This window comes from Mercenaria mercenaria, chromosome 17 (genome assembly GCF_021730395.1).
Source record: "Mercenaria mercenaria strain notata chromosome 17, MADL_Memer_1, whole genome shotgun sequence".
Classification (NCBI taxonomy): domain Eukaryota; kingdom Metazoa; phylum Mollusca; class Bivalvia; order Venerida; family Veneridae; genus Mercenaria; species Mercenaria mercenaria.
In genome coordinates, this window is record NC_069377.1 from 66,354,084 (window position 1) to 66,371,313 (window position 17,230).

General features: G+C 33.7%; 1 protein-coding gene across 6 annotated transcripts in view; it reads left to right on the top strand.

Moving 5' to 3' along the window:
• Positions 1-17,230, top strand: part of LOC123537297 (rho GTPase-activating protein 39-like) — a 126,412-nt gene that overhangs the window by 61,837 nt on the left and 47,345 nt on the right. Inside the window, exon 1 of one of the 6 annotated variants that reach the window (XM_053528466.1) lies at positions 10,525-10,993. The exons of 3 other annotated variants lie outside the window; for them this stretch is intronic. In XM_053528466.1, coding sequence (XP_053384441.1) covers positions 10,743-10,993 — 251 coding nt within the window. In that variant the 5' untranslated portion in view covers positions 10,525-10,742. Of the gene's footprint in view, positions 1-10,524; positions 10,994-13,149; positions 13,255-17,230 lie in introns of those variants that run through there. 2 more of the 6 variants (XM_053528463.1, XM_053528469.1) reach the window with 2 other exon arrangements.

Consider the following 17,230-nt stretch of genomic DNA (forward strand, 5'->3'; position numbering starts at 1 on the left):
ATCCATGGTTTAAGTTTGAAACTCTTGAGAATTGGTCGAGTACATGTTTGCCTTGATGACCTCTGGGTCAGGTTTGAATCTGGGTCATGTGGGGTCAAAAACTAGGTCAACCAGTCAAATCAAAGGAAAAACTTGTTAACACTCTAGAGGCCACAGTTGTGACTCTATCTTATGAAACTTGGTCAGAATGTTTGTATTGATGATCTCTGCACCTGTTTAAACCAAGTCTCACTATTAGGGTATTCCTTACACCCATGTGTAATAAACATAAAGGTCAAGTTTGAAACTGAGTAATGTGGGATCAAAAACTAGGTAAGTAGGTCAGATCAAAGGAAAAACTTGTTAACACCATAGAGTCCATGGTTTACGTTAGAAACTCATGAGAATATGCCAGAATACATGTTTGTCTTGATGACCTCTAGGTCTAGTTCGAATCTGGGTCATGTGGGGTCAAAACCTAGGTCACCCAGTCAAATCAAAGGAAAAACTTGTTAACACCCTTAAGAGGTCACAGTTGTGACCCTATCTTTATGAAACTTGGTCAGTATGTTTGTCTTGATGATCTTCAGGTCAAGTTTGAAACTGGGTCATGTGTGGTCAAAAACTAGGTCTGTAGGCCAGATTAACCATGTTCCCCATGATGATACAATGTGCTTTGTACCTGATCTATGCTTGTAGGTCAAGGTCGCTATTGAAAACTGAATAAAAATAGTTTTTGTTTCTTAGCTCTTAAATGCCTTGAAGCATTTTTAGTCTTAACACTGTTGCCAACAGCCACAAGGGATGATCAGCAACAGAGTTTTATACCAGTAGGGGACTTCTGTATTGCCACTGCAATATTTGGTCACTTGTTACTTCTATTTTTGTCCTGAACTGTACTGTATTCCACCATAAGGCAACAAAGCAAGAACATAAGTTTTTGCATGCTTAAGAAACAAGTTTTGTAAATAAATTGATGAACTCTCCTCAGTAACTGATACAATCTAAATTCCACTTTACCACTAGCACTCTGTTTTGAAACTTAATTGATTATTTATAACATCTTTAAATAACATTTAGCACCATGGTTTGAAACTACTTTGAACTTTGTTGATTTAATGTATATTTTAGCCTATCTAATCCATACTGTTCATTTACAGATTATCTCCCTTTGATATTGATATAAATTAAGATCATTTGAAACAGTTGTTGCACTGATAAAGTTTTCTTTTGAAAAAAAAAACCAAAAAAAAAACAGAATAATAGTTGAGTAATTAATTTCACTGATTTTAATAATCCTTGTTTTTGAAGGATTGTAAATGGGGTTTCTTCACAGGTGGGACATACAATTAGTTCAAATTTATCCAGTCTGTATTTACTGCTGGCTCTGAAGTTTTACTTATTAAGGATTATAAGGATTAAGAGGGGTTAGAATTTTAACAGTCTTGGAATCAGTTTCTCTCATGTAATGCCCTGTGGCACGTGCAACATATTGATACAGGTGTGGTCTACAGGTGTATCATCAATAATTTTGTTTACTTGTTCATCCAGCCTGAGTTTCTTTACTAAACTGCTTGATGCTCATTGTCTTTGTTGTGTTGGGGACCAGTCTCATAACTGCAGCATCTGATTGGTTGTTTCTGAGCATATTGTTCAAATTGACCAATGACAGTGTTACATTCTGTGACTGGTTTCCATTGACTCAATATTATTACCTTGGAAGCTGGTGTTTGCAGAATTGTTAGCTGACTAAAAGTTGTAGATTGGTCTGTCTGTCCTTTTGACAGTTAATGCACATTTATAACTTGTGTTGCACCATTTGGATAAATATTTTATATCTGTAAATGTTTTGTTGACTGTGGAGGCAGATATCAGGTTTTCTTTGACAGCTTACATTATTCTAATTGGTTCCCCAATTAGTGCAAATGTTGGTGCAGCTCTTGTAAATAGCCTGTCTGCTCTGATACATTGTGATAAAACTATGAAACCATCTCAAAGAACAAAAAGATCCTGCCTTATCTTTTACTGTTAAATAATTGGCACTTATATTTCTGGCAGTCAGAAATCAGCATTACATACCACCATCTGTTGTTTGTGATTTTTTTAGATTCTAATTTGTTTACATTTTTGTAATTTCAGAGAAAAATTATCTATTAAAGATTGTTTTCTTAATGTTTTCCCTCCACAAAGAAATCTACAGTACTGTCAGCAGCTGCATGAAATTTTTACAGGGGAAAAATGCAGGCTTTACTGATCTTTTTACTTTTTGTATTTCATTAAATTCTGAAAAAAAAAAAGTTTTAGCATTACTCAGGTCTTACTTAGATATTTATCAGAAATTTTCAAAAATTAATTGAAGTTATTTATATTGTCTTTGTACCCTAGTAGCAGAGCGTCTGCCTCGAGTGTGGGAGGTCATGGGTTTGTTTAATCCTGGACATATGTCGTACAAAAGATGTGAAAATTGATACATGTGCTGATTCTTTTTTTTTGCTGGACAATCTATCCCATTTTTAAACCCAAAATTATAGTTAAAGGATTGGCAACAAACCTGTTTTTCTCTGATTTTATTAGGGTGATTGTAGACATGATATATTTTGAAGTGGTTTGAAAGTTAAAAATAATTTTATCTTGATTATGAATGATATTAAAACAGAAGTAAAGTGTCTATAAAATCACTGTTAACACCATCCATGGAGACAGGTTAATAGTAAATGTACAGGTAAATTATAGATTGTTAACAAGAAGTTTAGCTTAAAAATTGCTAAAGACTAATATTAATTTTGATATTATGGAATAAACTCTGCAACTGAAGTTCATTTAAAGGTGGCCAATTGCATTTAAACAACATTTTATGGCATTCTTCACTTTTTTGATATTATGTAAGAAATATGTTTATGGAACAAAAAGGTCAGTAATGTAAAGTCACTCTGGTTCTGTAACACATGTATGATTTATTATCGTACAAATTTTATAAAATTTTACTACCCATAAGGTGGATATATATTAAAGTGTATATGGTCAAACAAATGGAAAATATGAACAAAAATGTAATTGGACACAGTGTTATTCAAGACAAAAGAGCAATACATTAAAACTGCTTTGTCTGCTTAGAGGGCAATAGTCACATTATCATTTGCATAATTTTAAAGAGATAGGTATATTACACATATTTCGTTATGAATTCCTATGTCTGTTGAGACCTTGTACAATACATTAGTCAAATGTAGGCAGAATTATTACTAAGGTTTTGCAAGAGTTTTGCAAATGTGTGTCTAAATTTGAATGAACCATCCCAAAACATTTTATAAGACCCTTATTAAAATATAATGATAATGATAATTTTATTTGTGCACTTCATGTCAAAACAAATTACAAAGCCTATTATCACAGTATTTCACAGATATCACAATTGTAATAGTAAAGTCATCTATCATATAATATTGATTATAATTTATCACAGGATGTTATTCTTGTTTTGAATATATAGTTACTGAAACAAAAAATGTAAAAGATATCGATATCACCTCTAGATAGTTGTAATACCAGTATTTATAATTAGCTCACCTGTCACATAGTGACAAGGTGAGCTTTTGTGATCACCCTTCGTCCGTCGTCCGTCGTCCGTCGTCAGTCCGTGCGTCCGTGCGTCAACAATTTCTTGTCTGCACGATAGTGGTTTCATTTATGATTTTATTTTAACCAAACTTGCACACAACTTGTATCACCATAAGATCACGGTTCCTTTCTTGAACTGGCCAGATCCCATTATGGGTTCTAGAGTTATGGGCCCTGAAAGGGCCAAAATTAGCTATTTTGACCTTGTCTGCACAATAGCAGCTTTATTTATGATTTGATTTTTACCAAACTGGCACACAACTTGTATCACCATAAGATCTTGGTTCCTTTCTTGAACTGGCCAGATTCCGTTTTGGGTTCCAGAGTTATGGCCCCAGAAAGGGCCAAAATTAGCTATTTTGACCTTGTCTGCACAGTAGCAGCTTCATTTATGATTTGAATTTAATCAAACTTGCACAAAACTTGTGTCACCATAAGATCTCGGTGCCTTTCTTGAACCGCCCAGATCCGTTAATGGGTTCCAGAGTTATGGCCCCTGAAAGGGCCAAAATTAGCTATTTTGACCTTGTCTGCACAATAGCAGCTTCATTTATGATTTGATTTTAACCAAACTTGCACACAACTTGTATCACCACAAGATCTTGCTTCCTTTCTTGAACTGGCCAGATTCCATCATGGGTTCCAGAGTTATGGCCCCTTAAAGGTCCAAAATTGGCTATTTTGGCTTTTGCAGCCATATAGATACTTCATTTATGGTTTTATTTGATACAAACTTCCAAAATATCTTCAACAACAATAAAATTTGGATTCCATGACAAATCAGATCCAATCGTAGGTTCCGGAGTTATTTTATATCTGATTACCTCCCCTGATTGTAATCAAAATGGATTTATATCAGTAAGTACTTATAGGACTTATTTGAAATTTCATTATTGTTATGAGTTGGACTGAGACAATCAGGGTAGATAACTATGGAATGATTTTATGTCAAATTACCTCCCTTTATTTCAAATTAAAATGGGTATATCTCCGTAACTAATGAAAATACTGATCTGAAATTTCATTTATGTCAGAGATTTATTTGGCAGATCCTTCTTTTGTTCACTTACAATATATTTTTTTTTTTATTACTTCCCTTTTACGTTACTATAAATAGCTTATTTTTAGTAACTTTTTTATTATTGGCCGTAGGGAAAAACCGAGACCACTTTTCTGTGGTACAACATGGATGATACCTCCAATTTTTAGGTGTATTTTGACATATCTATACCTTGTAAGAATTTTTTTTTCTTTTTGGTTAAATTTCTTCCCTTTGTTGTTCCTGTCCTTTGGACTGAGATATGTTTTCTGAGGACCTTCTTGTCCTCAAGTGCAATGATAACAGGTGAGCGATATAGGGCCATCATGGCCCTCTTGTTTCAAATAGAAGATATTGCACTGGATTGCCCGTATGTGTACTAATATTTTAACTTTGATAATGTGGCAGGTGAGTCCAATAAGTCCAGGGGCGTTCAAAGATAATCCTTGGTAGATTTATTGTGAAGCAAATATTGGATTTACCTATATTGGAAAATAAACAGTGTTGACTGTATTGAGGCCAACTGCCACATTATCAAAGTTTATTAGTAACTGTTTGATTGTAAAATTTCAACTTGTAATTGTTATGAAGTAAAGTTCAGTGTTCTGAAACCTGTTGAATGTTTTCACAGAAACTTTGTAATATCATTTTCCTCCTGATTGACACAGAGTATGTTTTATCACAACCACCCATTGATACAGACTATATTCTAGAATTTATCTCAGATTGTCCAAGATAACATCAGCTGATACATGTCTTGAAACTGTGTGAAAAATTACAAAATTTGTGAAGAGGTCTTTGGTACTAACTTTGATTCAAGACTTTATGCTTTTGTTTAAATTGTGCTGCGCTAAATGTAAAATTATGAATAAAGAATTAAGGCTTCAGAGTACAGTTAATTACAGCCCAGTAAACTTTCTGCCAGAAATTTTGCAACTGGTTTTAATACAGTAAACTAGTGGATAAAAGTGTTTTATTATCTCCCTTTATCTTGGAATTGATTTGAATATTTGACCGATAGATCAGACAGTTTTGCTAAATCTATATTGTAGTACTTCTCCTTTATCTTAGAATAGATTTTAGTACTTTTCCTTTATTTTAGAAATGATTTAAGTCTGTATATAAACAGCAGATAAGAAAACTTTACTGTTTATTTATAAAATTGCTATGTTGTGTTTTAAGCAACAAGTAAACACTTTAGTTCAGTATTATTGTGACTTTCAATCTGAGCTTTAATGGTGAAAAGAAGACCCTTAATTCCCCTCTGATTATTTGAAGGCAAGGATAGGAACCAGCTATCTGCAAGCTAACAAGATGGCTGCAATGTTTCAAGCAAAACTAAACTGAAACCCATAAACCAGGTTAGCAACCTCGAACCACATAGCCACAGAGGGTCCAAGTTGGTTTTAAGATGGATTTTAGTAAGGAACTGTTTATACTACATCTGGGAGGTTATATCCTTTCTGCACCTGTAACGTAATAAAACGTATTAGTGTTTGATGGCCTTTTCACACTTCCGTAGAATCAACATTTATTACACGAAATTCATTTCGAAATTATTTCTGAAATGTCTAGGTCTGCAGCTCCCAAATATGGAAATATCTTACATCCAAGGCATATATACTGACACTTTCAGACAACATCAAAAAAGCACCTTTTGAAAGATTTGAGAAAGTTCCAAAAATCTCATATACCCTTGCTCCGTGATGGACCCCTGTTGGATTTGTGATTATTCAGAGTTCAAATATTTTTTTCGTAGATGAAAAGCTGACAAGTTGTCCTAAAGCCTGCAGATATTTTCAAAGCATCAGAAAGTGCTGAAAATTGACTCCCTATTAGTAAAAAAAAATAATACATGTTGATAGGCCCTGACCCCTGCGCGAGACCCCTGACTATAATCAACCAATGGAAGTGCAACTTAAAGTCTACTTTTATTTTCTTCACTTCTGGAATAAGCTGAAGGTAGAGTGAGGTCATTTTTATGTGTTATCAAAAACATACCTATGCCTGCTGAGATTGCATGAAAATATGCCCGGTGTCCTAAGGATATCTGTGAATTACTATGTTTGCATTTTGAAGATTATAAAAAGCATTTTAGAGATGAGAACCAAAAGAAGAAAGGAAATTTAAATTACACAAGAGCATCTAATTGCATTTAACTGTCAGAAGATATGCCCTCCAGATTGTAATGTGCAATTAATGAAAATTCACACCTAAAATGATTCATTTCAGGAAAAGCTGGAAGGAAATTAAATTTGAACAGGATGTATTAATTTAGACCAGATTTTAATATGATTCATTTAATGGGATCTGAAATTTTAACATGGATTTTACATTTTTTTTTTAAATGAAGAAAGCACATGTCATGCATAACACAATCATCTTAGTACCAGTCCTGTAAATGTAGGTGCATACAAGCATACAATGTAATTAAAACACAACTGTGTATGTGATCTGTAAAATGTACAAAGTTTTTAACTAAAGTATGGCCTGTTAATGCTTGCATAAGTATCATTTTAGTGTAATTTTTATTCCATAGCAGGTTAATTATTATTAATCTCAAGGTGCACAATAAATTTAATGTACAGCTACACCCCAGCGAAATGGAATTCATGAAATCATGATTTTTTCATCACCATTATGAATTATTCATGAACTGGATTACTTCTTGATCTAACTTGATGAAGTTTTATGCATGAAGTGTCGTTTGATCTACTTCATGAAGATATCAAGCATTATTGGCAGATTTATAAAATCCTTGAAATATTCATGAACTAGTTTAAGAATGAATCAAGATTTTTTCATGAATGTCAATATACCTATAGAATTCAAGAAAAATTCTTGAAAAAAAAAATGATGATCATTTTATGAGCAGTTTAAGAATATTAAATTCTTAAAACATTCTTTATGTGTTCTTAAGAAAAAGTCATGAATATTTAATGAGTATATCTATGATTCATTAAAAGTACTATGAAATTCAAAACCTGTTTCTAGTTCAGTACCAGTTCTTGAACTCAATTGTGAGTTTCTGAACTGTCCATTTATTAAACATAAAACTTAGGTTAACCTTTTACAATAAATGAATAAGTTCATGAACATTAAATTCATGTCACATGATCAGTTTCCGTTATTTTGTTGCATGCTGGGAAATTTTTTGCACATGTGATTCAGCAACTTTTGAGAAGTTTGTGCAGCAAAAGAGAAGGAAATATTTATCATACTACAGAAAGGAATGGTTTAAAAGGAACATGAGTATACTGAATATCAAATAAGTAATTATGGTGTTGTTATAAATTGTTCATTTTAAAAATATAAAATCCTTCTAAAATGTCACAAGTTTTCACGACCCTGAAGCAAAGCTAGTATCTAAATTTCAATCTTGAGATTAAAGTAAATTATACATTGTTTAACTTAATGTTTTGTATTTTATACAGCAATTGTTTACTTCTTATTATGCTCCCAATCCCACTCCAGTTTACTGTTTGACTAAACATTTCATTTGTTGAGGGTGGAAATTGTCACTGTCACAGTGACTCAGCAGAGACTAAAACAATCTCTAGCCACTAACTGAACAACACTTTGACCTACAGGATTTTTTCTTGTATCAAGCTACTGTATACTGATATTGTTCAAAGAATCCCATTACATGCAGATCTCTCAGGTTTCACTCCTACCACTGGTTACCTTGACTAGTTCATGAAACTTTTGTTTTTTTACAAAAATAGTTCAAGAATGAATATTCATTAAAATCAAAATTTATGTTTCATGAATTTCAATACATTATCTCAGCTCTTAATAACAAGTGCATGGATACTACTTAATAAGTACAGGTATTATTTATTAAAGTTTCTGAAAATATGATGGATTACTGTATCATCTATGGCAAAGAAGTCCTTTTATAATGTTTTGTATTGTTCATGAAATACTCAAGAATTTAAGCACAAATGTCTTCATGAAGTTATAAGAATATTTATTCTTGAAGTGTTCATGGAAAAAAACATGAAGTGCAAATGAGACATTTGAAATAAAGAACAAAATAATGCATGAATTCTTCATGAAGTATTTTTTTCAGGAATATTTTCATGAATTCTTCATGAAGATTAATAAATACAAACTTAATGAATTCTTCATGAACACAGGCTATGCTTAATTTCATGCATTTTTAATGCATTTACCACTTCATGAATAATTCATGAATCTGTTTTCATGAGCTGCTGATGCATCTGTCTCATTTGCACTTCATTTTTTTGCCATGAAGACTACACGAAGTCTACTCATGAAGAAGTCATGAATGCTTCATGAGTACTTCATGAAGTATGAATAAACATTTGACAGGGGCATCCAGGCGAGTGTTTCCATGTGAGTGAACAATCAAGGTTTTTTTTATAATGATTATAATATTTGATTTATTTATGTTATTGTCTTTTGTAAGATTTGTTGTTGTTGTTTTTTGACATACATCCAGATACTTCTAAGATCTTAACTACTGCTTGCTGACAGTTACACACTACTGTTTCAGAAGTAAGGAGAAGTTTTCATAGTCCTTAAACTTGAATTTACTTCCTGTGTTGTTTAATATCAAAGGAAAGATAATGATGTAATTTCCAGTGACTTATTATATGGCAAATTTAATTACAGACAACATAGAGCATTTAATGATCTAGACAGATCTGAACATTATGAGGAGTAAAAAATAATTATTCCTGAAAAACTGTTGGCCTGTTAGAAAATAAGGAGTTTACAGGCCAAGCAAACTTAACCTCTGACATGTAGCTGACTAAGGGACAGTATGGGTAACAAGCTAATTAAGGCAGATGACTTGAAATCCCTGTAAACTATATTTTACATGTTTGACTATTGGTATAATCCCCATAAAAACAGATTAGAATGTCTGAAAACATTTTTGTCGAGCCTGCTTGAGGAAGCAAATACATAGTTGTCCAAATGGCGGTTCTGTGTATGTGCATGCGTCCGTCAAGATTTGTTTGTCCGGACCATAACTTTGACATGCATGGAGCAATCTTTTATGTTTGGCATGAATGTTAACCTCAGTGAGACGGAGTGTCATGCGCAAACCCCAGGTTCCTATCTCGAAGGTCAAGGTCAGAGTTGGAGGTCAATCTTGTCCGGCCCATAACTTTGACATGCATTGAGGAATCTTGTTTATATTTGGCATGAATGTTTAACTCAATGAGACGGACTCTATTTCAAAGGTCAAGGTCACAGTTAGGGGTCAAAGGGCGGGCTCGACATGTTGCCTGTGGGCATCTAGTTTATGTATTTATTTGCAATAATAATTGATAAGATTTTTGTGGATAAAATCCTTTTTGCCTTATGTTGGCCATTTGCACAATTTTTACAGGTTGCCATTTGCAGTATGTGTTAATAAAAAATCATTTATTGTAAAGAAATAAGCATAATGACTTATTTATATGAGGTTTAAGGTGTTTCAATTATTAACAGCCATGCACATGTTTATTCTGTGATAACATATAGAGTAAATATATATGTCCTATAAGAAAAGAAAGGTGAAATAACCATAGCTATAGTAATATTTTATTGCTCGGCTTGCTCCACATGCATTAAGTTACCTCAGATAGGCCAATGTGTGTTGTTACAGAACATTACAATTCCATCCAAGCTTTCAGATAAAAATGCAGCAAAGAATAACTTCAGAGAGTTAAGTGACTGATTATCAATAAATAAGATTGTATTTGGTGATTATGAAAGTTTTGTTAGGCTTGTAAATATTATGCAGAGATTTTTTGTTTCTCAGTTGGAAAGAATGTAAGGTAGATTTCTGGATACAGTGCTCTATCAACTTTTTTGACTCTTCAGTATGAAGGAAGCAGTATGTGAGAACTCTTCAGTATGGAGACAAATATTGTCTCCTGTTGCAAACAGAAGCTGCAGTTGAAGATAAGCAAAGGAGTGTTGATTCACATGCAGTGAATTAGGGATGTCTTATTTTCTTACAATACTTTCATTTGTATAATATCAAATGTAGAGACTTACAAAAGCTACAGGATAAAATTTGAACAAGATACATTCTTAACTCATTGAAATTTTTGGAAAATTTGAAAGCACTAGTATTTTAGAATTAAAAATGGAGTACCGTGAGTCGTTTATGTTTAGCAGTTTTTCTGCTGAGAACTGGGCATCCGAAAGTTTTCAGCGATTTGAGAGTTTTTGTAGTCAGATGAATGCTAGTATGACCAGTTCTAAATTTATGGATATGAAACCGTTCGATATGTTCCCACATATGGACCTAATGAGACCATTCTCAGAATCCTTCTCGGACAGTCTTATGCCATATAGTCTCATGCCATTGGATTTATTTTGTACATCAAGACCTAGGTAAGACTTTGTCAGTACTTTATTGGTAATGCATTTCCATTTGTAATGACAGTAATAATTTTCAGAGAAATATAAACTTAGTACTTGTGCCATATTAACATTTGGAAAGTTTTAACCTGGTACAGCATAATATAAAGACCCTTTTGTCCCTTGTCATGAATAGAGATTTCTGCTATATGCTTAAGGCTGCTTACATTAAATCTCTTGCCTCTCATTGATATGGGTTCCAACCCTCTGCAGAGTGTAGAATTAACTCCTTGTAGGAAGCTATTCAGCTGGTTTGTGGAAAATGGCTTGTTCTACACAGAGTACATCCATGCCTGAAGTAAATACTATGTGGTCTACCTCTTCCATTAAAGCTGCAAAGTTACCATATGACCTAAATTTTGTCAGTGTGGCTGAAAACCACACCACTAATATTAATTTCCTTAGTATGAAATAATAAAGAATACAACAGCTCTGTTGGAGATCATGTTTATTTTAGTGTTGTAAGCTGTCCCAATTGTTCATAAGCTGTCAACAGAATGTTCCTGGTTCACTGGAAGGAGATTATGTAGGATTTACCTGTCCAGAGGTTCTGAGTTTGATCCTGTGGCAGGCAAACTATTCCTTCGATGCAAAGTTCATTCCCAGGGTCTTAAATAAAACAATGACTCATCTAACATAGTAAATGGTAGAAACTGTGTTTGATAATGAAGGTGCCTTGCAGTCTGAATGTCTGTCTGTATATTTATATTATTCCTCTACAATATTGACATTCATTATTACATTATCTACATGGTACAGGTATGTGTTAAGCAGTCACTAATTGCTGATTTCTGATACCTTCAGTTAGTACTGATGAGCATTAGTGTATGTCAATATTTTTACCTGGTTGTTTTATCTTCTCACCTTTTCTGTTTTATGTACAAGAAAAATTAGGGGATGTTCAGTGACATTTTTGGTATTTTTATGGCAGTTGTATTACATAGATAGTTTTTAATATTAAAAACTATCTTTATTTGTGTGGGTAATATCACATCATTTTTTTGCTGGAATTAAATAAACATTTCAAAGTTTATGCTAAATAAACATTACATAGCTTATGCTAAGAAAATATTTGATGTGAGATATTTGTTTTATCTCAGTTAAGCTTATGATTAATGTCTTGACCAAAATTAATCATGACTGAGTATTTCAGAAGAGTAAAAAGCATTAAAGCAAATAACTTATTCAAAATTTCTAAACATTTTGTTTTGGTGAAACATAGACTTAAAGCAGTAGAAATTGTGTTCCATGTTGGGTTAATAATTATCAATTTATTTTATTGAACCAAACGAGGACTTTCATCCACAGAAAAAATAAAAACCTCTTTCTCTGCAAATGGGGATTTAAAGTAAAGGGAACTAACTCAGTAACGATTTCTTAATTATTTAGTCATCAGTGCTTCTAAGTACACTGCCTTAGTCTGACAGCTAGCCTGGAGTCAGTTTATAGTTTGTAATGTTAATAAATCTATAAAATTATTTGTATTGTAATCTTTTGCAGTAGATACATAGGATCTCATTCTATATCTTGAGTGGCTGTTATCCAGGATTTGGGGATCAAAAAATTTTCAGTGCCATGATCACAGTGAGGTATGAACCTGTGACATTCTGATTGAAACTCTGTATAACTCCCCTATTGAGACATCTTCAGATACTTGGTAAATAGTTTGCTATAAATCATGAACAGAATTTATTATTGACACTTAACAGTTATGATGGTTGTAGCAAAATGTTCCCACAATATCTCTGGCACTTTGAAGGCACATTGAGAGCTTTGTGGTTTTCTGGTGTAGGAGTGTTCTTGTGGCTGCTGTTCAATGACTTTCCAGTAAATTAGCTGTGGATGATACTCAATGGGGTTTGAAGTTACACATATTAATTGCAAGTTATGTAATAAAATTTCATTTGATCAAGTGTTTCCATACTTCAGTCTTTGCAAGATGGTTCCTTTCTTTCTAGTATTCTAGCACTTTGTTTTTTTCATTGGTGTTTGATAAAAAGTTATTGGAGACCAGAAAGTCTGCCAGCTCTCAATGACCACTTGTAAGCCAGACAAAAACATCCCCTAATTGATGACTATATATACTGGTTCCATCTCTTGTAAGTTGACAAGCATTTACTGAAAGGTTTGGATGTTGGTGTTCTGTGTTAAACCACTGAAATTAGTGGAACAATGTTAGATACAGCAACTTTGGATGTTGTGGCAGTTCTGTGGAGAGCATTTTTTAACTACAGGTGATTTTGTTTTAATATATTTCAGACTATTCCAAATATTTCCAAAAGCTTCATGGATTTAGATTTTTGTCATGTAACGGATTTGTTGAACTTCAGTGGTTGACAGTGACTTACTTGTGTTCACATACTGCTATTTTTCACTGCCTATTCTGTTACAGGTATAGATTTGATAAACATACTTTGCCCAAGGAATGCCCTATTATATAATTTTTGTGAAAGACTGGCATTAACAGAATGTATATTTAACTAAACTTTATTAGAAATGCAGTTTGAAAAACTATCATTACCTCCCTTTGTCTACCAAAGTAGACTGAAAATAATTCAGATGCTTTACTTACCAGTTGGTTAATAGTATTGTTGAAATAGCCCACTGTCTGTCAAGTGCAAATGTAAAACCAGAAATTATATTAAAGTAAAAGGAAATACCTGAATCCTTCAAAAGATCCACCACTGGGGGAGACATATTGTTTTTGCCCTGTCCATCCGTCCATCTGTCCTTCCGTACGTCACACTTAAGTTCCGATCAATAACTGGAGAACCATTTGACCTAGAACCTTCAAACTTCATAGGGTGGCAGGGCTGCTGGAGTAGACAACCCTTATTGTTTTTGGGGTCACTCCATCAAAGGTCAAGGTCATTGGGGCCTGAACATGGAAAACCATTTCCGATCAATAACTTGAGAACCAACTGACCCAGAATATTAAAACTTCATAGAATGATTGGACATGCTGTGTAGATGACCCCTATTGATTTTAGGGTCACTCTAATAAAGGTCAAGGTCACAGGGGCCAGAACATTGAAATCGATTTCCGATCAATAACTGGAGCACCATTTGACCTAGAACCTACAAACTTCATAGGATGGCAGGGCTTATGTAGTAGACGACCCCTTTTGATTTTGGGGTCACGCCATCAAAGGTCAAGGTCACAGGGACCTGAACATTGAAAAATATTTCCAATCAATAACTTGAGAACCACTTGGCCCAGAATGTTGAAACTTCATAGGATGATTGGACAGGCAGTGCAGATGACGCCTATTGATTTTGGGGTCACTCTGTTAAAGGTCAAGGTCAGGGGGACCTGAACATGGAAATCCATTTACGGTCAGTAACTTGAGAACCACTTGACCCAGAATGTTGAAACTTTATAGGATGATTGAACATGCAGAGTAGATGACCCATATTGATTTTGGGGCAACTTTATTAAAGGTCAAGGTCACAGATCTCAGAACATGGAAATCCATTTCCCATCAGTAACTTGAGAAGCATTTGACCTAGAATCTTCAAACTTCAACTTATGGAGTAGATGACCCCAAGTGTTTTTTTAGTCACTTGATCAAAGGTCAACTTCTCAGGGGCCATCCGTCTGTCACACTTCATTTTCGATCAATAACTTGAGAACCACTAGACCCAGAACCTTCAAACTTCGTAGAATGATAGGACTTACAGAGTAGATGACCCTTATCAGTTTTGGAGTTACTTGTTTAAAGGTCAAGGTCACAGGCTTGAACATTGAAAACCTTATCCGATCAGTAACTTGAGAACCACTTGATCCAGAATGTTGTAACTTCATAGGATGCTTGGATATGCAGAGTAGATTATCCCTATTGAATTTAGGGTCACTCAAAGGTCAAGGTCATGGGTCAGAACATGGAAAACGGTTTCCAATCCATAACTTCGGAACCACTAGACTCAGATTTTGAAACTTAGTAGTATGATTGGACTAACCGAGTAGATGATCCATATTGCAGCCAACCATCAGTGTCTCTTTGACTTTCGCTTCTGTCCCCTATTGACTTCTTGCCTATTACTGTGCACTGGGGGAGACATGCGCTTTTCTCCAAAAGCATCTTCTAGTTGCAAAATTGTATAAAAACTATTGAAACATTAAAAATTCTATTTTTCCTTGAAGCAAATCTGTAACAGAATAAAGGAAGAGCGGAAAATGCCATAAATGTATGTGATTTTCCACCTTTTAGTCTTGGAAGAGTAAAACTCTGGATATTTTCTTGGATGAACTGTTTAAGGTCACTGGTAACTGAACAGATTCAACTTCATGTGCATCAGAAGTTAATAAAAGGTAACTTTTCACCAATAAAGCATCATTTGTACAGAAGGATATTTGGCTAACTAAATTTTCACAGTTTACCAGTCCAAATTCAACATCAGTTGTGGCTTGCAATGTGCAACTTGCAGCTAACCAAATAAACACATTAAATTGCACATGATTGAAAATACAGACTATTAATTGCTTTCCAAAGATATTTTGTGGTATTACAGAATTGCATTAAAGATGATTTTACATAAGTTTGATGGATGAGAAGTGAGAGTTGTTGAGGCTGTTAGATGTTCCCATGGATTAAGGTTACAGGTATACAAAGAACAGCTGCTCCGAGGGGAACCTCAAACTTATCATATAATCAACAATACAATACATCTGCTAATTACATCACTCCAAAAAACTGCCTCTAACTTATGGAACTGCCTCTAACTTATGGCTTTTTTTTTTCTCTGCTAACTGCCCTTATCTTTTCATGATTCTTTATAGTTTTTTTGTCAGTGAAAAATGGTGATAAGTTGATAATCTACCTACAGTAATCAGGTAGAATTGATGTCTTGTAGCTACTTTACAATTTTGTCGGGTTCTCTAGTAAAACTATTTTTTTCTAATTTCCAAGGGTAATAAGACTAAGTGTGTAGTAATGTTTGGAAAACGTCAGTCAAAATCTCTAATTACTTGAAAGCTTTGATGAAAGGTTCTGCTGTTTGTATGTGAACTGCAGACAGTGTTAGGATTTAGAGTATTATTTCATATTAGCAATCACTCTAATCATTATCATAGTCATCATTACCATCATTGTCTTTGGTATCATCATTGCCATTTCAATATCAACATCAGTTATAATCGTCATTTATCATCAAAATCAGTATTGTCATCACTGTCATTTGTATGTTTCATCAAAACCACCATCATCAGTATCATCATTTCTGTCATATTGGCTTCTGAACAGCATTTTCCTTTAATTCATCATCATCACCATCATCATCATCATCCACATCATGGTCATTATATCAGTCTCCCTTCTTAGAATATATGTACTTAGTTGTAGAATGGGAGTGTTGCTATGTTTGCTTTATTTACTTGACTTATGTCTTGAAGTTTGCTGATTTAGGATGATTTATCATGCATGTACAATATGGAAGCATTCTGGTTATTCTGTTGTATGATTTACTGAAATACATTTTCTTCACTCTAATATTTCATTTTGAAATGTCAGTTAATAATATAATATAGCATATTTTGCCAAAACGAACAAAAAACCTTGCCAAGGAATGAAAGCATTATGCAATAAAATAAATGGGTATTGTAAGGTAGCTTTGTTGAATGTGATGTTCTTAAGGCTTTACAGTTGTACCAGAATTTTTACCAACAGTGTGCAGCTGCTCATTTCATTATCATAAAAAAAGAGAACAGTGTTAGTGTTGGGTTATAATAATTTACCAGTACATCCATTTGTGAGTGATTAAATCCAGTCCACTTACTGTTACTGGAAAAAATAAGCCATTTAGAGAGAACTGATGATTGAACAGGGAGAATTGTTTCCAGGTGGATTGAAAATAGTACTGGAATAATGCATTTCAGAGAGTTTGTTAGACATTGTGCAGTGTGGTACTGCATTCTGCGATATCTATTGACATTGTTGGTACATGCACATTACATAATTATGTACAGTGCCACTGCCAGTAAATGCTATATTAACTATACACTTTATAAATTTAATGTTCATTTGCTAATACATCACTCATTCAAAGTAACTTTGTTGTTGCTTCATAAAAAAGGTGACTGGAGAAACTTTTGTACTAATTTTTGAATTTCTAATATTTGTAAAGTTCGACTGCTAATATGAATGCAAAACCTTGAAATTTTGAGAGAAAAAACGGGAATTTTATCTATTTGGATAAAAAAGTCAGTAACAA